Here is a 23398-nt window from a genome sequence, read left to right as displayed (position 1 = left end):
GCAATTCAATGCCTCTCCGCCCCCTCAGCTCAACCAAAGTCACAATTTCATTTAATGACATAACATTAGTGGAAATATACTTACCTTGCAATTGCATCACAAAAAACAATCACATTAATGACAAAATTTAGGGTTTCATTTGAGGTGACAACCTTTATTGAAATTTCTTTGTTGAAAAAAAAAAAAACAATATATACAAGTGTATAACATTGATGGACAAAACATTTTCGTGCATAATTTAGACTGAATGACCGTATTGGCTGATGGACATAGCGCATTATAATTTTAAGAACATAACATGCTAAACAAAAATCACTCCCATGAAGTGTAAAACCACTGAACAGAGACAAAGGAGGCTCTCATGTAAATAAAAATGAAATATTTTCTTCAAATATAAAAAGTAATTTACAGGACTGATAAAAAATTAAAATGACTAAAGTAAACAATTGATCAATTATTCAGTTAGCTTCGTCAGTTAAATTGAGGCACTTGCGTGCGTGAGTATTGAGGACTTTTAATCTACACCCAACCGAGGGTTGATGCAGACAGGAGAGCAGTGTTTCAATTAACCTACATTACCACCACCCAACACCTCATGTCAATCTAGAAATCCATACTAACTAGGACCAATGGTGATAGCTTGGGTCTATACAGTAGATCACCCTCTGATTGTCCTTTAATAATATAGTTCACAGTCTACTAATGTATAGTGGTCTACCTTGTTCTAAAGGCCCCGCACCTCCCACAGCAGGATCTCATTGTAGGCAACGGTAAAGAGGAGTTTCCCCGAGGGGGAGAATCGACAGGTCTGCAAAGAGTCACTGTGGTGGAGGAAGTCCTGGAACCTACCGCTGGATGATTTGATGAGCTTCAGCACTCGCTCTGAGAGAGAGAGACAAAACACACAGCAGCTTCATGCAACCTATTTACATACATACAAAATGTGTCATTGAGTATAGTACTGTGCAGAGAGACACACATGCTGGTGATTTGTCAAACTGATGCTGTATTGTAAATTCGAAAATACCAAGCAAGCCTGTGCCAAGCTGGTCTGCTTTTGATGGGTTTTTATGGTAGTTTATTTTAATGCTTCATTCCTTGCTAGCAAAAAAAAGTGCTTTTTACAACAGTCACATTGTAAAACTGAAATGAGAGAAGTAGAAGAGAAGTGACATGCACCTTTTGAGCCCACCGCTATGAGGCGACCCTTGGAGGAGAGGCTGAAGCACATGGCCCAATGGGACAGGGCAATCTTCTTTATGACCCGTTTCTTGGCCAGGCTGTAGAAGGACAGCTCTCTCTCCACTCCATAGCCTGTGTACACTACCAGGCCAGGGTCTATGGGGCTGAAAGCAGCCAGGCTGGGAGGAAGGCTGTCTGACTCCTGATGAAGACAGAGATAAAGAGAGAGGACTTTTTAAAAACACAGAAATGTTCACGGTAAAACTATTCCATGCTTGAAAGGTTTTTCAAGTCAAAAACAGCCATTGACTGATATCACGTCTCATCTTGCACTTCACGTCGGGGCCGTTTTGATTGAAGCTCTTCTCAGTATTTAGTATTCAGACCTACCCTATGCACATGCGCAATGGGGGTTTGCAGGTATGGCTCCCTTGCAAGCGCTGAATAAATGTAATTCAAATCACAGACAACACATCCTATTTCCCAGTGTAGTATAAAATGCTTAGAATTTTTAAAATATACTTTTTTACATTTTATACTTCATTGTGGGAAATGGGGTGGAAATACATGTCATCTTGATATGCTTACCAGTTTGTTTCCATGACTGGTTTCACATTGGTCTCCAGCGAACAGAAGGAAAAATCATCTAAAACTATTGCTATTTGTATTTTACAATCCCCTTCTCCAAACAGATTACTAATTTACCTAGCTTTTATCAATAGCACTTATCAATTTGTAAATTAAATTGCATGGAGAGCGGTGTGTTATTTCAAATCATTTCTATTTAAAAAAATCCACTTGGAACAAACAGGTAAACTCAAACTTATTTATGATTTCCATATCTGTAGACACACCTCTGCCACACCTTCAATTTCTGTGATCTACCCCCCAAAGAAATACCTTGCTGGGACATGCATTTCCCCCATGCTTAATAGGTGCAATATGCAGAAATCACACCGCCATTTCTTGGATGATAAAATTCAAATAGTTTGCCTAATTTCAGTTTATGGTGACAAAACATGCAGTCATTATGTAGAGAATCATTGTACCAGCTAATCCGCTGTGAAATCTATTTTCTATAACCAAAAATATTGTATTTTCATCTGTTTGAAGCTGGTGTACAAAACCGAAATGAAAACATGAAAAAACACGATACTTAAGAATGGGAAGCATAGAAATTACGCATAGAACAAATCCACCTGTTTTTAGACTCGCTTTCAACGAGAATGACAGATCTATAACTTACTTTTCTATGTGAATTTGGTCGGGTCACCTACATATTGCAGCTTTAAGTCCAAGTTCAGAGTACATAGAGAGAAAAGCGCATAAAAAGGGAATGAAGTTACATTGATGTGGACGTGCATAACTTGGGTCTGAATTCCCACTATCCTGAATAAAATCCTCACCTGAAAGTGCTTGTCTAACATACTGATTTCCATGCTATTTATTTTGTGTGCATATGCCTATGAAGAGGTTTACCTCAGGATTGGCAGGGGCTGGAAATGTGAGCCAGTCCAGGAGCTCACACTTGTCCTTCATCCAATCAGCTGCCCAAACGCTGACCCGTCTGTCTGCACTGGCAGCCAACCACATCTCGTTTCCTTCAAGCCCAAATTCTTTGTACTGGTGGGCAAAATGCATGACGACACAATTCCTTTATGTACATTCTTAGTAGCTCCTCAAAAACAGTTACACTAGTAACCTCAGAAGACGTCACACAGAAGAAGTATGTTCTAGTCATTCTATGTATACTATACGATCGGGTCCCCCCTTTTTATTCATTATAATTTGAAAGGCAAAACTGATCCTAGATCTCCACTCCTACTTAGATGTGTGAATATGGGCCCTGACCTGTTTCTTCACACATTGGATGGTAGTGATGGGTGCCCCCTTGTGGTCGCTGATGAGTCTGACGGTAAGCCCGGTTACTGGGCTGCTGACAGCCATCAGGCCGTCCCTCCCAGCAGAGAGGATCACCTGACCTGAGGGTCAGAGGTCACATATAGCCTCCGTTATATAATGTGTATTATTATACATCCCAGTGAAATGACATACAAACGGTGTCCCAACAGAAAGACTGCCATCACATCCTAAACATAAATAGTAAAGCAGAGTCGGCAGTGTCTGACTACCAAATTCGTACACGTGACAATGTCCACTGGTAGCATTGACAGTGACCTTCCCAAACACACACACACACAGACACACACACCGTTAGCAGAGTACTGGATGGCGGTGACAGCCACAGGGTGCGGGTGCAGCTTGAGTTCCATCTCTGAGGAGGCCAGGCGAAAGATCCTTAGGGTCCCGTCGCTGTACCCCCCCACCACACAGGCACCCCCTTTAGAGGGACTCCAGCACGCACTACCACAGCTCTGACAGACAAGACGGGGGGGGAAATCAGGGGTGTAGATATTGACAGTCAAGACTCCTAGGTTTATAACTGGTGCATGATGCGTTGGAGCTTCTCTCTCTCGATGTGGCATGTAGCCTTGGAAGTACCATGTCATAATGGAATTGCTACAGCATGTGATATACAGCCATTTAGCCCGTGTAAGGCGGTAGTTGAAAATAATAGCTCTGTTCATGTCATAGCTCTAATTCTAACATGCTTCACAACATTTAGTTGTTTATAAGCGCTTTATAATATTTGCATTATAATACTTATGGCTGCTGTTACAATGTATTAATGTATACAAGTGTAATCAGGGGTTAAAGCAACAACAAAAATCCCATGACTGAAACTTAAGTGGATCTCAGATCGATGGTCTTCTGGCCCAAGTCATCCTCCCCTTCCATTTATAAATGTCATGCCCATCATGCTCTTAAGGGAGAGAGGATCATTTTGTACATGTATTAAAACTGCGAGTTTCACCACTTTCAGTCCTTTTCGATTAGAAACAAACAATGACCCATATGAGTGGAAATACGTCGCAGCGACTGAACGCATTAACGTTATAAAGTATTTTTTGGAATCCACACGGCCATCTTAGCTTTAGGGTTTCCTGTAGTTGTCTTGCAGTCTCACCTGGTTGAGCACCTGAAACTGCACCACCAGTTCGTTGTTGGGGGCCGTCCACACCCTCACACTGCCATCCTCCCCACACGTGGCAAAGTGGCTCTCGTCTGGGCTGAAAACCACGTCATTTACCTGAACACCGGGGCGGGGGGGGGGAAGCGGGTCATTCAATGTACGGATAGAGGCGTCCACAATGAACGCTCATATAGGCTCCAAAAGTCAAACGCATGCACACGCTGGCAAAAACTCTATACTGTACCTTGCTCTTGTGCCCGCTGATGAGGCGGATGCTGGTGTTGTCCACCCAGTTGATGTACCACAGGGTACCCGCCGTGGTGCCCACGATGCCCATGTCCATGACGTCGTCAAAGGCCGCGCTCACCACCGTCCCGTCCAGCATCATCTCCTGCTCCAATAGCACCGGAGCACCTCTGATAGACAGAGGCAAGGACCAATGAGAGTAGACCATTCGATCAAATAAGCCAATTCATTGAATAAGAGTGGTTATCTATATAAAACGTAATAGCCTCACAAGATCGCACTGATGCAATACATGTACACTGGAACCAAAACATAAAATGCAAATAAACTGAGTTACAGTTCATACAAGGAAATCAGTCAATTGAAATTAATTAACTAGACCCTAATCTATGGATTTCACATGACTAGGAATAGATATGCATCTGTTGGTCACAGATACAGTTCCTTAAAAACAAAGTAGGGCCTTGGATCAGAAAACCAGTCAGTATCTGGTGTGACCACCATTCGCTTCATGCAGTGCGACATCTCCTTTGCATAGAGTTGATCAGGCCGTTGATTGTGGCCTGTGGAATATTGTCCAACTCCTCTTCAATGGCTGTGTGAAGTTGCTTGATATTGGCGGGAACTGGAACATGCTCTCGTACATGTCAATCCAGAGGATCCCAACCATGCTCAATGGGTGACATGTCTTGTGATTATGCAGGCCACGGGAGAACTGGGACATTTCAGCTTCCAGGAATTGTGTACAGATCATTGTGACATGGTGCCGTGCATTATCATACTGAAACATGAAGTGATGGTGGTGGATGAATGGCACGACAATGGGCCTCAGAATCTCGCCACGTATCTCTGTGCATTCAAATTGCCATTGATAAAATGCAGTTGTGTTAGTTGTTCGTAGCTTATGCCTGCCCATACCATAACCCTACCATGGGGCAATCTGTTCACAATGTTGACATCAGCAAACCACTCACCAACACAACCATATAAAACGCTGCCTGCCATCTGCCTGGTACAGTTAAAACTGGGATTCATCCGTGAAGAGCACACTTCTCCAGCGTGCCAGTGCCCATCCAAAGTGAGCATTTGCCCATTTAAGTCAGTCACGACACCAAACTGCAGTCAGGTCAAGACCCTGGTGAGGACGATGAGCACGCAGATAAGCTTCCCTGAGACGGTTTCTGACAGTTTGTGCAGAAATTCTTCTGTTGTGTAAACCCACAGATGGTTATTCTCAGACAATCCGGAAGGAGAAAAAGCCAGATGTGGAGGTCCTGGTCTGGCTTGGTTACACGTGGTCTGTTGGGCATACTGCCGGTTGGGCATACTGCCAAATTCTCTAAAATGACGTTGGATGAGGGTTATGGTAAAGAAATGAACATTAAATTATCTGGCAACAGCTCTGGTGGACATTCCTGCAGTCAGCATGCCAATTGCTCTCTCCCTCAAAACTGGAGACATCTGTGGCATTGGGTTATGTGAAAAAACTGCACGTTTTAAAGTGGCCTTTTATTGTCCCCAGCACAAGGTGGACCTGTGTAATGATAATGCTGTTTAGTCAGCTTATTGATATGCCACACCTATTTAACAGGGATGTTAGACAGGTGTGACAAACAGGGATGTAAACAACACTTTACATGTTGTATGCTGAAATTGCTCCGCTGTATAAGACAAATAAAGTAGAAACATAGAAATAGCGTACATAGAACAGATCTACCGCTTCTTAGACTTGCTGTCAATCAGAATGACAGATCTGTGACTACCATTTCTATGTGAATTTGATCAGGTCCCCTCAAAAAGTTACATATTGCAACATTAACTAAATACCACATTTTCAAGGAATATAAATCAACAGGCCACAGAGATGAATGGGCTTTAAAGACATGTCATGAGAAGATACACTATGTAACATAGGAGGATGAGGGAAAAGGTATGTAAGGAGTAGAATGTGTAGGCTGAGAAGGAGTGTGCGGTGAGCAACAGACCTGTCCTCTGTGTTAGAGGCCTCTCCTCCAGGCCTCATGCCCTGTACAGCTGCCACGCCCCACAGCCTCAGCCTACGAGTGTTACTGCCCGTCAACAGACGGTTCCCCCGACACAGCAGCACTCCTAGGAAAACACACACAAACGTACACCAATACTGTACATACAGACTCACAAAACTATTTTGGAGACGGGTTTATTTGCAAGGATTGTGATATGTGTTTATTTACCAACTTTAGTTGAATGAAGTCTGGATAAGCTTCGGATAAGAGTGCCTGCTATGAGTAACATTTTTAAAAATGTAACTGACCGATCTCCCCTTGGTCAGCCTCCCAGGTCATGAAGCAACGCTGGGTGTTGCAGTCCCAGGCACACACATGTCCACTGTTGGTGCCCGTGAAGAGGATGGAGTTGGCGTTGTAGCACAGAGCCGTCAGCTCCACGTCACCCACCTCCTCTGGCACACACACTCTCTGCACCTAGAATTTGAATTAGAAAAATGTTATTGTCCACACAACATGGACATTTTTCTTCAAAGTCTTTGTTAAAGAAAAACATTGTTGTCCTCGTTATGTGGAAATATGTCTTCCTATGAGGGAGGACATGTTGAACATACCTGGTGCCGGCCTGATTTTTATCCAAGCAGAGGGGCTCTAGTTAGCTAGACATGCCCAGCCCAAACCAGGCAGGAAATAAGCAGTGTTAAACAAAAGAAGGCTGGTATTATAGCGAAACATATTCTCTAGAAAGCAAGCCAAAAGAGCATAGTTTGGGTCGGTACGATACTTTTTTTACACTATCAGGGCTACCTTCTTAGAAAAACAATTAATTAGAAATTCACTCTAATTCTATTGTTACCTTGAGCTCCACATCCAGGCCCTGTGTGTGGATGTTGCAGAAGTAGAGTCCATGGCTGCCCACACAGGCCAGCTGGCTGGCTGCAGAGGGGCTGAAGGCCACGTCGTGGAGCGGGCCGGACACACTGACCCTGGACAGCAGCTGGTAGGTCCTGGTGCTCCACAGCGCCACCTCCGGGTCGGTGAAGTCCCCTGCACGAGGGCGGATTCAAATACCATTAAAAAAAAAAAATTCTCATCCGTGAGGTAATCATTGATCTGTATGTGACTGAATAAGTGAACGCTATGTAGTGAAACTCTACTCCACTTGTCCTTGAAGGACTGTTCCACTGACCCACAGTGAGGAAGAAGAAATCATCCCTGGAAAAGGACAGGGCCTGCACCGCCCCCTGGTGGTAGGAGATGGTATTACTGCAGGTTCCATCCTGAACGTTCCAGATGCAGATGAGGCTCCTGGAGCCACCGCTGCCCCCTGCCGCCGAGGCCACAGTCTGAAAGAGAACAACACACCGTCAGAGACGTGCAATGACTCATAAAATCACCTGTCTAGTTTGATCCCTTCTAAGGCACATAAACACTTTAAACAGGATAATTCAGACTTAGCACAACTAGTCACAGAGAGAAACCACATTCAGAAAGTGGTTGAGACGCAGAGAATGCATCATCCTTATTGGCACCAGCACAGTCCACCACCTTCATCATCATCGCTCATGCTAGAGAGGAGACTGGAGGCCTACCTGCGCGTCATTGGTAACCGCCAGACAGGAGATTTCCTCAGTGTGGCCCAGCCAGTGTCTCTGGGAGCCAGTGTGTAGGTTCTCCACCACCACCACACAACCACAGGAGTACGCAAACAGACCTGCAATCAGTCAACACAACTAGGGCTGTGGCGGAATTTTGTCAGCCGGTGATTGTCAAGCAAATAACTGTCGGTCTCATGGTAATTGACAGTTAATTAATACAAACACATCTCGTGGCATCCACACATAGCCTGAAATACATTTCAAAAAGTCTAATAAAGCCATGTAATATAGCCTACACCTTCACAATAAATCCATTATTTATTTTAGACAGGTCTAAAGAAGCATGGTATGAAAGAAAATGTAGTCCATTTCAGAAGAAAATAATTGCATACTCTTGAGTTCTCCTTAGGTTAGATCCTAATGTGGCTGTGGGCTACACTAGTTAATTTAGCAGACAAGATTTGTGGCTGTGGCATTATTTTATAGAATGAAGAATACAATTGAACAAAGCTGAAAAAAATATTCATATTTTCTCCAAACGATGAGGGAGTGTGCACATTTGACTATTCTGTGTTAAGCGTTAAGTTAATTTATAGTTATTAATGTAACTTTAGTGGTTCTGTAAACTTTGGGCTATATGTTTTGATTTTTAATACATTGTAAGGCTGCATGAGACGAATGATGATTTGAAGAAAGTCGCTTGAAAGGCATGAGCTGTTTTTTTTGTTGCACAGGCTGTACACACCAATAGTCTCTCACAATTTGACAAGCACTTGATGATGCCTCGAATTTCATGGTGACATCCCCTTTGTGGTCGTAATGCACCATTAAAAGAAAACCATGCCTTTTGAAGCCCAGAGTGCTGCGTTGTGCCCTTCTCCCTGAGTGTGCTGCGTAATCCGAAACATCTCTCACTCACACGGCTCTCTGTTACGTGATCGAGTCTTTCTCATAGGCTACAAGTGAAGACGGACACATCGGGGACGCAAATGTGCGAGTCATTATCCAATTCTGAGGTGCATATTGAAAACATCGGATGAACTGTCCACATTTAATTTGTCAGCCAACAAGATGAGTAGGTCTAACAAACAGCAAAAGCACTAGCCTATGTCAATCTACTATCCCCACAAAAGTCAACCAATTCTATTCTGTGTGAGAAATAAATATTCCAAACATAGTCTGGGACAGTTGTGGGATGCGATAGATCCCAAATTAATACAACCACTTGCACCCAAAAAACTTTTTTTATGCAATGTGGCAGATCAGAATGTTTAGCTTAAAATGTTGATTAACTATTAGACTATTTCTTTCACATTATAAGCGCACATGGTAGTAGGCATTAAGCGCGAATGTTCCATTTGCGGAAAACACCATTATCAAGTGACTGCAAACGCGATTATGCATGTAATGCTTTTATTATAAAGGTGCATTTTTATGGTGAAAATGATCTTCCCCAAACTTTAACTTAACGCGCTGCGTATGTACGGCAGTTAAGCTCTACACCTCTTGTAAAGCAGATTGATGTGCTTAATTTTAAGAAGTTATTAGGCCACTTCAGTTGTGATACAAACCTTAAAACGCAATGAAATAGCCTATAGAAATGTTGCGCAACATGAGCTCATGGGTTCACATGAAGTGTTTGATTAGATTTTCGAAGACATTTGCATTGATGTCAGACTGATTAGAGGGACAGTAGAGTGCAGAGTACCAGGCAGTCAGCAAGTTTGGTAGGCTACTAATGACCATCATCAGCATCAGAGCTTGGAGAAGCCTAAATGCCGTGACTAAAACGGTCATGTGGAATTTGACTGCCTTCATGACTCGTGACCACCAGTGTGGCGGTAATACGGTCACCGCAACAGCCCTAAACAAAACCACATAACCACCACACAATCACAGGAGCACGCAAACAGACCTGCACTCAGTCAACTTTCAAGTTTTAATGTCACGTGGACAAGAAACATAACATGCCTTTCTTGCAAGCTCCAAACCCAACAATCAATATCAATGTAGTACTAATAATAACATAAGATAGAACAAAAACACAAGATAAATAAAAATAAAGACACGAGAAAGTAAGAAGCTATATACAGGAAAGTACACAACTACCACACAACCGCAGCAGTATACAAACAGACCTGGAATCAGTCAACACAACCACATAAGATAAACAAACAGCGATGAAACTGTAAATAAGAAGGAAAGAGACAAGGGGTCGGGTCATACATGCTTACGCCAAGTCTTACAGTGCATTATAACTTGCATCATAATATTTTCTGTATTCTATCAGTATATTTTAGTCAGCCAATGAAATCAGTTGAACAAGCGCAAGGTTTTACCTGTTTCTGGATTCCACACCATGTTGGCCCGCCCATTGCCATTGTAACCAATTACTGCCTTCAGACTCAGGCCCTCTTCGCCCAGTTCAGGAGTTGCAGTACTCTGAGATGGAGACAAGCAGACAGAATAATTGGAAAGCAAGCCTTAATAAATGCAGGCTTCCTTATTTCTCAATGACGGGACTTGAGTTGGCGAGAGGTGCTCTCTACCTGGTCGAGGGTGGAGGTTTTGAAACGTGGGGTGAAGTGCTTGTAGCAGTCGGGACGCACTGGCTTCTCCACCTTCAAAGAATCTGTATAACATACAACAAAGTAACATAACACACATACATACATATATACACATACATATATAGCGCATTCGGAAAGTATTCAGACCCTTTTACTTTCTCCACATTTTGTTACATTACAGCCTTATTCTAAAATGGATTAAAAAAATAATAACCTTCAATCTACACAAAATACCCCATAATGTCAAAGCAAAAACGTGTTTTTAGAAATGTTTGCTAATTTATTATTATTAAAAGCAGAAATACCTTATTCAGACCCTTTGCTATGAGACTCGAAATTGAGCTCACGTGCATCCTGTTTCCATTGATCATCCCATACCATCCCTACAGTGAAGCATTGTGGTGGCAGCATCATGCTGTGGGGATATTTTTCAGTGGCATGGACTGAGAGACCAGTAAGGATCGAGAGAAAGATGTACAGAGAGATCATTGATGAAAACCTGCTACAGAGTGCTCATGACCTCGGACTGGGGCAAAGGTTCACCTCCAACAGGACAACGACCCTAAGCACACATCCAAGATAATGCAGGAGAGCTTCAGGACAAGTCTCTGAATGTCCTTGAGTGGCCCAGCCAGAGTCCGGACTTGAACCCAATTGAACATCTCTGCAGAGACCTGAATATAGCTGAGCAGCGGCGTTCCCGACTGACTGCAGGAATGTCCAACAGAGCTGTTGCCGGATAATTTAATGTTAATTTCTCTACCATAAGCCGCCTCCAATGTAATTGTTATAGAATTTGGCAGTACATCCAACCAGCCTCACAAACGCAGAACACGTGAAGCCACGCCAGCCCAGGACCTCCACATCCGGCTCCTTCACCTACTGTCTGAGGGGGGCGCTGAGGAGTATTTGTGTCTGTAATGAAGCCCTTTTGTGGGGAAAAAACTCATTCTGGTTGGCTGGACCTGGCTTCCCAGTGGGTGGAACTGGTGACCAAGTGGGTGGGCCTATGCCTTCTCAAGCCCACCCATTGAAGCATCCCTGTCCAGTCATGTGAAATCCATAGATTAGGGCCTAATGAATGTATTTAAAATGGACTGATTTCCTTCTATGAACTGTAACTCAGTAAAATCTTTGAAATTGTTTGCGTTTATATTTTTGTTCAGTATGTACAGTGCCAGTCAAAAGTTTGGACACACCAACTCATTCAAGGGGTTCTCTTTATTTTGACTCTATTCTACATTGTATAATAATAATAATAATAGTGAAGACTTCAAAACTATGAAATAACACATGGAATGTAGTGTGCAAAGCTGTCATCAAGGCAGAAGAAGAATCTCAAATATAAATATATATATTTATAAACATTTTTTGGTTACTACATGATTCCATATGTGTTATTTCATAGTTTTGATGTCTTCAATTTTATTCTACAATGTAGAAAATAGTACAAATAAAGAAAACCCCTTGAATGAGTAGGTGTCCACACTTTTGACTGGTACTACATGCATGATGATTATCTTTGCCACTGAATTTATAAATAAATAATTTACCATTGTCCGCTGCTCTCTTCAGACTAGACTTCAGGGTTGATGAGTCTCCGCCTGCTGCCATCTCAGTGACTTTGAGAAAGGAGCCAGACGGAGGGCGAGGGGAGGGGCCTGCCAGGGGGGCAGGGAAGGGGGCAGCGCGGGGAAGAACCTCGTCAATGTCCTCCTCACACAGAGACAGGTGGCTCAGAGCTTAAGAAGGAAAGAGGGAGACACAGGAGAAAGGCAAAGTGGGGGAGAACATGATACTTTCGGTCGGTTGTAAAACAATACCTTGCTCCTTATCTTTGCAGAAAGTCATAAGAAAAATGGTGGAAACCCATTGGCGGGTTAGGTGGAACGATCACCATCGTTTTTTGCACACTTTTCCAGGGGTTGGTGCTCGGGGTAATTTTACAAGTAAGGGTGAGAGACAAAAACAAAGCGTAAAAAAAAGTGAATGGAAAAAGGAGCAGCGATTCTCACCTTGTCCAATCTGGTCTATGGAGCTGATGTCCAAACAGGGCGGAGGTGAGGTGGGAAGGGGCGCTGTCCGTCGAGGCATTCCATTGGATAGCAGCCTACCGTTGACCTCTGACTCTGAATGACCTTTAAGGGCTACAGCAGAACCCCCAAATTCTGAATATCTATTGATAGCCAGAACTAGAAGACATACTTCTTTCTGTACATGGTCATCTATTTACTGGCAACCTTTTCAAATATGGTGTGAATGACATAGAAAGAAATGATGATTCATCATCTCTGTTTTTGTATTTACCTGGTTTAGGAGGGGAAACAGAGGCTGCCTTTGGTGGTGAACTGCGAGAAAAAAATGAAAACTGATAAATTACACACAGGTGCATGAATACAACCTACGTATACAATTTACAACAGTACAGTAATGCAATACCACTGTGGATAATTCTTTGGGGGAACAGACAGACATGACAGACAGGCAAGACTCTCACCGTCTGTCAGTTCCAGTCTCCTGAGGGTGGGCCAGGAAGTCCCAGAAGAAGATGGCGTCTCCTACTGAGACCACAGCCATCTGGTCTGGGGCGAAGTTCACCTGGCGAATAGGCTGGCTGTGGCCTATGAACATCTGGGATGGAATGTCGTCTTCAAATCAACACATTTCAAATGAATAACGTCACAACTTTTAAAAACTACTTGAAATTTGGTAAGATCACAATACTGAAATCCATAAATTGCTAATACAAAATGCCGGTTGGCATGGTAACCGAACCCAATCAACTTTACCTGCGAGTTGACATGCAGCTGCATGCTGTAATCCCACACCTTCACAGCATTGTGTCCTGCTGTCAGTAAGAAACGTCCATCCTCACTCACAGCTAGAGAGGAACACTGGTGCTTGTGTACCTTAGACACCTGGCAGGGATACCATACACACAAAACACTGAAGAACTGCACCAAAACAATGCAGATATATTAAAGTACCTTGATTAATACATTTCAAAAATGAACACCCACGCTTTTCTTTTCTCACTAGCTCTGACTTTGCTGATAAGTTGCTTTGTTGAGGAAATGTTTTACTTACTATGATCGTGATATATGGTTGTCTCACCGAGCTGCCTTATTAAGACGAATGCACTAACTAAGTCCCTCTGATTAAGAGCATCAGCTAAAGGACTAAAATGTATAAACATCTCTTTCGGAAAGTCAGTGGCAAAGACAATCAGCACCTTCATTACAACACACATCACTGTATTATGCACATCAACATTGTCACACACAAACACACTATATACACAAAAGTATGTGGACACCCCTTCAAAATTTGTGGATTTGACTATATCAGCCAGGTGTATAAAATCAAGCACAGTCATGCAATCTCCATAGACAAACATTGGCAGTTGAATGGCCTTACTGAAGAGCTCAGTGACTTCCAACAAGTCAGTTCATAAAATTTCTGCCCTGCTAGAGCTGTCCCGGTCAAATGTAAGTGCGGTTATTGTGAAGTGGAAATGTCTGGGAGCAACAACAGCTCAGCTGCGAACTGGTAGGCCACACAAGCTCACAGAACGGGGCCGCCGAGTGTTGGAAAAAATTGTCTGTCCTCGGTTGCAACACTCACTACCAAATTCCAAACTGCCTCTGGAAGCAAAGTCAGCACAAGAACTGTTCGTCGGAAGCTTCATGAAATGGGTTTCCGTGGCCGAGCAGCCACACAAAAACCTAAGATCACTAAGCACAATGCCAAGCGTCGGCTGGAGTGGTGTAAAGCTCGCTGCTATTGGACTCGGAAATGCATTCTCGGGAGTGATGAATCACGCTTCACCATCTGGCAGTGCGACGGATGAATCTGGGTTTGGAGGATGCCAGGAAAACACTACCTGCCCCAATGCATAGTGCCAACTGTAAAGTTTGATGGAGGAGGTCTGTGGCTGTTTTTCATAGTTCGGGCTAGGCCCCTTAGTTCAAGTGAAAGGAAAATGTAACACTACAGCATACAATGACATTCTAGATGATTCTGTGCCTCCAACTTTGTGGTAACAGTTTGCGGAAGGCCCTTTCCTGTTTCAGCATGACAATGCCCCCCCGCCCCCCCCCCCATGACAAAGCACAAAGTGAGGTGGTTTGTCGAGATCAGTGTGGAAGAACTTGACTGGCCTGCACAGAGCCCTGACCTCAACCCCATTGAACACCTTTGGGATGAATTTGAACGGCGACTGGGAGCCAGGCTTAATTGCCCAACATCAGTGCCCGACCTCACTAATGCTCTCGTGGCTGAATGGAAGCAAGGCATACGCAGTAATGTTCCAACATCTAGTGGACAGCCTTCCCAGAAGAGTGGAGGCTGTTATAGCAGCAAACGGGGGACCAACTCCATATTAATGCCCATGATTATAGAATGAGATGTTCGACGAGCAGGTGTCCCCACACACTACAAAAGTATCTCCCACACTAAAACGTAGACACACAGAAAAACAGAGAGACGGCATGCATATCAGTACCACTACCTCTCTGAGCAGTCGTCCGGTGTTCGCGCTAATCCACAGGATCTTGTTGGCGGAGGTGGTGACCAGTAGGTGTCCGGTGGAGGCCGGGGAGAAGCACACCTTCAAGGCCGAGTCTAGAGTGGTGCTCTCCACATCCAGGATACTCACGTCCACACGCAGCAGCTGGGTGATGCAAAGTAGAGCATCATGTTACCTCGGCTCAGATACACATCCGAACTTGTTCAAATCTCATTTTAAATTGTCACATGCTTCGTAAACAACAGGTAAAGACTAACAATGAAATGCTTACCTTCTCAACAATGCAAAGAGAAAGAAAATATACAGATAATAGAAAAGTAGAACACATAATAAGTTCTAATAAATACACAATGAGTAACGATAACATGGCTTTATATATATATATATATAGGAATCCAGTAGCGAGTTGATGAAGGGTAATTGAGGTAGATATGTACATTTAACATATACAGTTGAAGTCAGAAGTTTACATACACCTTAGCCAAATACATTTGAACTCAGTTTTTCACAATTCCTGACATTTAATCCTAGTAACAATTCCCTGTCTTAGGTCAGTTAAAATTCACCACTTTATTTTAAGAATGTGAAATGTCAGAATAATAGTAGAGAGAATGATTTATTTCAGCTTTTATTTCTTTCATCACATTCCCAGTGGGTCAGAAGTTTACATACACTCAATTAGTATTTGGTAGCATTGCCTTGAAATTGTTTCACTAGGGTCAAACGTTTCGGGTAGCCTTCCACAAGCTTCCCACAATAAGTTGGGTGAGTTTTGGCCCATTCCTCCTGACAGAGCTGGTGTAACTGAGTCAGGTTTGTAGGCCTCCTTGCTTGCACACACCTTTTCAGTTCTTCCCAAAATATTTCTATGGGATTGAGGTCAGGGCTTTGTGATGGCCACTCAAATACCTTGACTTCGTTGTCTTTAAGCCATTTTGCCACAACTTTGGAAGTATGCTTGGGGTCATTGTCCATTTGGAAGACCCATTTGCAACCAAACTTTAACTTCCTGACTGATGTCTTGAGATGTTGCTTCAATATATCCACCTAATTGTCCTTCCTCATAATGCCAGCTATATTGTGAAGTGCACCAGTCCCTCCTGCAGCAAAGCACTTCCACTGTAACTATGAATAAAGTGTTAGATAATAAACAGTAGCAGCAGTGTACAGTGAGGGACAAAATTATTTGATCCCTTGCTGATTTTGTACGTTTGCCTACTGACAAAGAAATGATCAGTCTAATTTTAATGGTAGGTTTATTTAACAGTGAGAGACAGAATAACAACCAAAGAATCCAGAAAAACGCATGTCAAAAATGTTATAAATTGATTTGAATTTTAATGAGAGACATAAGCATTTGACCCCCTCTCAATCAGAAAGATTTCTGGCTCCCAGGTGTCTTTTATACAGGTAACGAGCTGAGATTAGGAGCACACTTAAAAGGGAGTGCTCCTAATCTCAGATTGTTACCTGTATAAAAGACACCTGTCCACAGAAGCAATCAATCAGATTCCAAACTCTCCACCATGGCCAAGACCAAAGAGCTCTCCAAGGATGTCAGGGACAAGATTGTAGACCTACACAAGGCTGGAATGAGCTACAAAACCATCGCCAAGCAGCTTGGTGAGAAGGTGACAACAGTTGGTGCGATTATTCGCAAATGGAAGAAACACAAAAGAACTGTCAATCTCCCTCGGCCTGGGGCTCCATGCAAGATCTCACCTTGTGGAGTTGCAATGATCATGAGAACGGTGAAGAATCAGCCCAGAACTACACGGGAGGATCTTGTCAATGATCTCAAAGCAGCTGGGACCATAGTCACCAAGAACACAATTGGTAACACACTACGCCGTGAAGGACTGAAATCCTGCAGCACCCGCGAGGTCCCCCTGCTCAAGAAAGCACATATACATAACCGTCTGAAGTTAGCCAATGAACATCTGAATGATTCAGATGACAACTGGGTGAAAGTGTTGTGGTCAGATGAGACCAAAATGGAGCTCTTTGGCATCAATTCAACTCGCCGTGTTTGGAGGAGGAGGAATGCTGCTTATGACCCCAACACCACCATCCCCACCGTCAAGCATGGAGGTGGAAAAAATTATGCTTCGGGGGTGTTTTTCTGCTAAGGGGACAGGACAACTTCACCGCATCAAAGGGATGATGGACAGGGCCATGTACCATCAAATCTTGGGTGAGAACCTTCTTCCCTCAGCCAGGGCATTGACAATGGGTCGTGGATGGGTATTCCAGCATGACAATGACAGAAAACACACGGCCAAGGCAACAAAGGAGTGGCTCAAGAAGAAACACATTAAGGTTGTGTGGTCCTTCTGTGGCTCAGTTGGTAGAGCATGGCGCTTGTAACGCCAGGGTAGTGGGTTCGATTCCCGGGACCACCCATACGTAGAATGTATGCACACATGACTGTAAGTCGCTTTGGATAAAAGCGTCAGCTAAATGGCATATACACACATATATATAGGTCCTGGAGTGGCCTAGCCAGTCTCCAGACCTTAATTCCATAGAAAATCTGTGGAGGGAGCTGAAGGTTCGAGTTGCCAAACGTCAGCCTCGAAACCTTAATGACTTGGAGAAGATCTGCAAAGAGGAGTGGGACAACATCCCTCCTGAGATGTGTGCAAACCTGGTGGCCAACTACAAGAAATGTCTGACCTCTGTGATTGCCAACAAGGGTTTTGCCACCAAGTACTAAGTCATGTTTTGCAGAGGGGTCAAATACTTATTTCCCTCATTAAAATGCAAATCAATTTATAACATTTTTGACATTCGTTTTTCTGGATTTCTTTGTTGTTTTTCTGTCTCTCACTGTTCAAATAAACCTACCATTAAAATTAGACTGATCATTTCTTTGTCAGTGGGAAAACGTTCAAAATCAGCAGGGGATCAAATACTTTTCCCCCCTCACTGTATGTGATGAGTCAAAAATGGTGCAAAAGGGGTCAATAGTCCGGATAGCTATTTGGTTAACAACTTAAATAACTATTTAGCAGTTTTACGGCTTGGGGGTATAAGCTGTTTAGGGTTCTGTTGGTTCCAGACTTGATGCATCGGCACCGCTTGAGGTGCGGATGCAGAGGAAACAGTCTGACTTGGGAGGCTGGTGCCTTTAACAATTTTAGGACCTTCCTCTGACACCGCCTGGTATAGAGGTCCTGGATGTCAGGAAGCTTGGCCCCAGTGATGTACTGGGCCGGACGCAGTACCCTCTGTAGCGCCTTGCGGTCGGATGCCAAGCAGTTGCCACACAGTGATTGAGCCGGTCAAGTTGCTCTCAATGGTGCAGCTGTGGAACTTTTTCAGGATCTGAGGCCCAGTGCCAAATATATTCAGCCTCCTGAGGGGCAAGAGGTGTTGTCGTGCTCTCTTCACGACTGTGTTGGTGTGTGTGGACCATGATCGATTCTTAGTGATGTGGACCCCTAAGAATTCCCGCTCCACTAGAGCCGTGCCGATGTCAATGGCGCCGTGCTCGGTCCTCCATTTCCTGTAGTGCACGATCAGCTCCTTTGTCTTGCTGACGTTGAGGGAGAGGTTGTTGTCCTGGCACCACACTGACCTCCTCCCTATAGGCTGTCTCATCGTCATCTGTCGTGTCATCAGCGAACTTAATGATGGCGTGGAGTCGTGCGCGGCCACGCAGTCCTGGGTGAACAGGGACTACAGGCGGGGACTAAGCACACCCCCGAGGGGCCCACATGTTGAGGGTCAGCGTGGTAGATGCATTGCCTACACTCACCACCTGGGGGCAGCCTGTCAGGAAGTCAAGATACAGACGGAGGTGTTCAATCCCAGGGTCCTTAGCTTAGTAATGAGCTTGGAGGGAACTATGGTGTTGAATGCTGAGCTGAAGTCAATGAACAGCATTCTTACATAGGTGTTCCTCTTATCCAGGTGGGAAAGGGCAGTGTGGAGTTCAATAGAGATTGCATCATCTGTGGCTCTGTTGGGGTGGTACACAAATTGGAGTGGGCCCAGGGTGTCTGGGATGATGCCGTTGATGTGAGCCATGACCGGCCTTTCAAAGCATTTCATGGCTAAGGATGAGAGTAGTTCGGGGCGATAGTCATTTAGACAGGTTACCATGGCGTTCTTGGGCACAGGGACTATGGTGGTCTACTTGAAACATGTAGGTGTTACTTTATCTCTGCCAACATTACTGCAGAGACACACCAGTTGGTCCTGACCTACCATTTGGGAAGTACAGAGTAAATCACTATTTTTTTTTTTACACTATAATTTCAACATTAAAGTTGTTCAAGCCACATATAGGAAAACAAAGCTCAAAGACTAATTGATTGACACAATAACAGGGATCAGAGATTTTGTTGATCGTAAGAGAAGCAACAGTACCTCATCCAGGGAGCGGGCGGCCATGATGGTGACGGTGTACTCAGACGGCCCGACGAAAGCCAGACAGCGATTGTCGCTGCTTACAGTGAGGGCGTCAGGAGCACGTTCAGTGCCTCGAGCAACCACATTACCTACACAAAAATAGAGTGAGGGAGGGTGTGTTGGGGCATAAAATTAACTTATTGGTCTACCAGCCACTGTTGCAGGTAGATTTAAAAATCTACAAGCCACTCAGATTTTATAGCAGCCAAAATAAAATAGTCATTAAAATTACACCAATAAAACACACACAAAAAAAACAGATATGCTTTGTAATGTTTCTAAAACAAATGTATTACTAGTATGAAATAATGTGGTATGATGTTTAATTTCATTTTTTGTGACTGGAGTATTTCAACCAAAATAGTGTTTCAGCGCGAGGTGGAATAGGCTATAGTAGGATTCGTAGTTCTTTGACTGTGTGCGATTCATTTACCAGCTATGAAACAAAACGTCAGAAATACTTTGAGAACAGCTACTGCAGCATTTATTTTACTATAAATGTGATCATACTTGGCTACTTTTATTCACAAATCCGAGTGAAATGCTCTCACTGTGGAGCCCTGTCCACCCGCCTTTGTGGCTAGTGAAATGGACATCTTACCCCGCAAATGCCAAAATCTACCCACATTTGGCTAGTGGCGGGTGTTAATATTAGGCCCTGCCTGTAAGTCATTGAAAATTGAAGATACAGTACCTTCACTGGAGATGGAGCTGTCTGACAGGTAATATCAGAACAATACAGAACACTGTGAGTGCAGTCCTTGTATTTCTGAAGGTGAAAGGTTCCATCTTCCATTCCATTCATAACATACCAGCTAATTCAACCAGCTCCAGCTGTATTGTATATGTGTGGTTGTCAGTGTTAACTCACCCAGTACTCGGAGTACATGGTGGTCTTCCTGAGAGGAGTTGTAGAGCGCCAGAGAGCCCAGGGAGCCAGCGCTGTACATGAACTCGCCATCTGGAGAAAAGGCCAGGCCCACCACCTCCCCTCTGTGCTGCCTGCAGAAACAAAACACAAGAGGACTCGAGGTGTTCTGAAAGATGAGACAGCGAGGATTGTAATAAATAGCACTTTGATGTCATAGAAGCAAACCACACACACCTGTGAGTCCAAATGCGCACTTCACATTTCCATTTAAAACTCATGTAATTTACAGTATGATGGACTCTATCGAAATGTAACACGTTTGAAGTTAAACTGCAGTTTGTTAGTATTGTGTTTAGTGAATGACTACTGTGAGTATTAATGGAGTTTAGGCCATGAAACTGTGTGTACGCTAATTTAGAAAGGTTGACCTCATCAGATAAGAGGACATTGCCCAGGATCAGAGAGCAGGGTAGAACAGAGGATGGACGGGGTGCGATTCTGACATCTGGCAAAACAAAGAGAGAACCATGGACACTCCACAGCGGAATGGAGGGAAACTCATTGGGGTCATAAAATGTATAGCTGGGGAAGAGTATAAAATGTGTTGTGCGCTTTCTAAAACGTATGCACTCAGCTGACTGTCTCCTCGGTAGTAAACACTTCCTTACTGCAAAGAGTTCGCAATGGCATTTTTCTTTTTTAACAAGTATCAACGTTTATGATCGCTATGCTTGATGGACAGTTACAAGGATACCATGGCCTCATAGCCTAGGTTGCCCTTAACAGAATGAGCCCCGTTTGTTTACAGTGATGAAAATAAGCAGCGGAACCACGCACCTAAATGCCCTCCTGACTCCATTCTATAAGCACCAACATGACTATCCGTTTCTATGAAGTGCCTGCCTTGTGACAGCCTAATTTAGCTAGTCATGTTGGCAATAGAACAAGCTTTCAAATGATGCCCGCCCTAACCCAGATTGAGATTTAAATTTTAAAAAATAACAACAGTAATTGTGTGATGGTGTAAATAACAACAGTCATTGTGTGATGGTGTAAATAACAACAGTAATTGTGTGATGGTGTAAATAACAACAGTAATTGTGTGATGGTGTAAATAACAACAGTCATTGTGTGATGGTGTAAATAACAACAGTAATTGTGTGATGGTGTAAATAACAACAGTCATTGTGTGATGGTGTAAATAACAACAGTCATTGTGTGATGGTGTAAATAACAACAGTCATTGTGTGATGGTGTAAATAACAACAGTCATTGTGTGATGGTGTAAATAACAACAGTAATTGTGTGATGGTGGGGACGCAGGGCTGTGTTCCAAACAAACATCTACAAGTCTGCTTCAGTTACTAAACGCCACAACTAAGAGAGCTCAAAAAAGCACAGAAAAGGTTGAACGCGCTTTCCTTTGAGTCATAAAAGCGCATTGAAAGTACTTAGAAACTGTGCACACTGGAGAGATGTGTGGCCATCAGTCAGACCCCTCACTCAAACCCTTCTCATTTGATTTTGTCTTACATTGCACCTACCCCCACAATCTTCATGAATATTCTTACTATGTTACTGAATGTATGCAGAGTATTTTCAGATTTCATTGTCGATAAATGCTGCGAAAAGTACAGTAAAACGTCAAATGCACGTAAAATCAACAGTTATTTTGGATTCAGTCGTGTCAGGTGAACAAGTGTCCTCACCCTAATCTCCAAATTGTTCCTTTTCAATTCCTGCCATGGTTATGCATATGCTTCTCACACTGTAGTTCTTCAGTTAGAAACATTTCAATTGGGCCCGATCCATATAGGCCAATTCCCACGATTGTAAAGGTGTAAAGATTAACAAACACCCAAATACAATGAGTCACAGAGCGAGAGCCAAAAACGACACACTAATCATATATTTAATAAAACCATTTCCATTCTCCCTCTCATTCTCTAAACCTTTACACCGGTTAACACTGAAGTGTTCAAACTGCGGCAGTGGTCTCGACATTCATACACAAACTTATTAAATGTGTCTATAATAGCCTTGCTGCCAACTCTGTCCCACAGACTCTGTGTGTGTGTGTGTGTGTGTGTGTGTGTACACAGTAGGTGCGCGAGCAAGTGTGGCTCAGTCACGAATCACAGATTCTCTCATCTCCAGAAGGCCTCCGCTTGATTCCTCTATAACGAGATACCACACTGGTACCAACTGACAGACTGTGACAAGAGCCAAATCTCTGTCACCCGTCCTACACCGCCATCGCCCATGCCTGTAAGAGGCCAAAAGAAAAAAATGGGCAAAGAGGGTGAAAGATAGAGGCACAGCAGATGTGGCACTTCCTTGTGAGGGGTGTTGGTGGTGTTCGAGAGGTTTATGGTAGGTCACAGTAATGACATGACTCAGCTGGCAGGATAAACAGTCACTGACTTAACCGGCTATATAGTCAAATCAGCACCAAGACGTATGATCCACCGACAGTGACAGCTAGTCACGTCCGGCAAATTGGCCGTCGGGTTACAGCGTCTTACAGCACGAGATCAGAATTGAAAGGATTATTGCGAGTCAAGGTAAAACTGTGCTGAAGGTCTTTCGTTGCTCAAGAGACTGTACCTAGATTCTACTGTATCAAGGCACCACATAACTTCTGTTGTACATTAATCCATCAACTCCAGAACCCACTATGTATACGACAGTATCTCCTCTAGTCTGGGTCTACCTACCTGTGCTCTGCCAGTAGTTTGGCGCTGGCGATGTCAAAGACCCTGACAAGGCCAGAGCTGGATCCACAGGAGAAGACTTGCAGGCTGGGGTGGAAGGCCACGGAGCAGGGCGTGTCTTCAGAAACGAAGTCATACAGCTGGAGAAGGCCCAGAGGACACATAGCAGTCATGAGGTTACAGCGATTCAGTCAGATAAGGTCACGGTGGAACAGTCAAAATTCTAAGGAGGAGAGGTCAATTATTTCAGGTGA

The 23398-nt window shown here is 43.7% G+C and overlaps 1 protein-coding gene across 1 annotated transcript in view; it reads right to left on the bottom strand.

Annotated features, from left to right (window-relative positions):
- Window positions 1-133: 133 nt before the first annotated feature.
- The window catches only part of wdr90 (WD repeat domain 90), a 72271-nt gene continuing 49006 nt past the window's right edge, over window positions 134-23398 (bottom strand). Inside the window, exons 20-42 of the mRNA XM_035748359.2 lie at window positions 23148-23284; window positions 20431-20561; window positions 19518-19648; window positions 15126-15287; window positions 13405-13533; window positions 13113-13246; window positions 12923-12963; window positions 12631-12762; window positions 12169-12357; window positions 10595-10677; window positions 10385-10487; window positions 8040-8161; window positions 7637-7793; window positions 7304-7494; window positions 6756-6924; window positions 6448-6571; window positions 4461-4632; window positions 4211-4333; window positions 3395-3557; window positions 3034-3164; window positions 2662-2805; window positions 1180-1384; window positions 134-882 (exon numbers count right to left, since the gene is read on the bottom strand). Of these exons, the coding sequence (XP_035604252.1) occupies window positions 725-882; window positions 1180-1384; window positions 2662-2805; window positions 3034-3164; window positions 3395-3557; window positions 4211-4333; window positions 4461-4632; window positions 6448-6571; window positions 6756-6924; window positions 7304-7494; window positions 7637-7793; window positions 8040-8161; window positions 10385-10487; window positions 10595-10677; window positions 12169-12357; window positions 12631-12762; window positions 12923-12963; window positions 13113-13246; window positions 13405-13533; window positions 15126-15287; window positions 19518-19648; window positions 20431-20561; window positions 23148-23284 (3231 nt within the window). The 3' untranslated portion in view covers window positions 134-724. The remainder of the gene's footprint in view (window positions 883-1179; window positions 1385-2661; window positions 2806-3033; window positions 3165-3394; window positions 3558-4210; window positions 4334-4460; window positions 4633-6447; window positions 6572-6755; window positions 6925-7303; window positions 7495-7636; window positions 7794-8039; window positions 8162-10384; window positions 10488-10594; window positions 10678-12168; window positions 12358-12630; window positions 12763-12922; window positions 12964-13112; window positions 13247-13404; window positions 13534-15125; window positions 15288-19517; window positions 19649-20430; window positions 20562-23147; window positions 23285-23398) is intronic.

This window comes from Oncorhynchus keta, chromosome 3 (assembly GCF_023373465.1).
Source record: "Oncorhynchus keta strain PuntledgeMale-10-30-2019 chromosome 3, Oket_V2, whole genome shotgun sequence".
Taxonomy (NCBI): domain Eukaryota; kingdom Metazoa; phylum Chordata; class Actinopteri; order Salmoniformes; family Salmonidae; genus Oncorhynchus; species Oncorhynchus keta.
The sequence above is the reverse complement of the archived record's forward strand: the minus strand, read 5'-3'. Positions and strand labels throughout refer to the sequence as shown.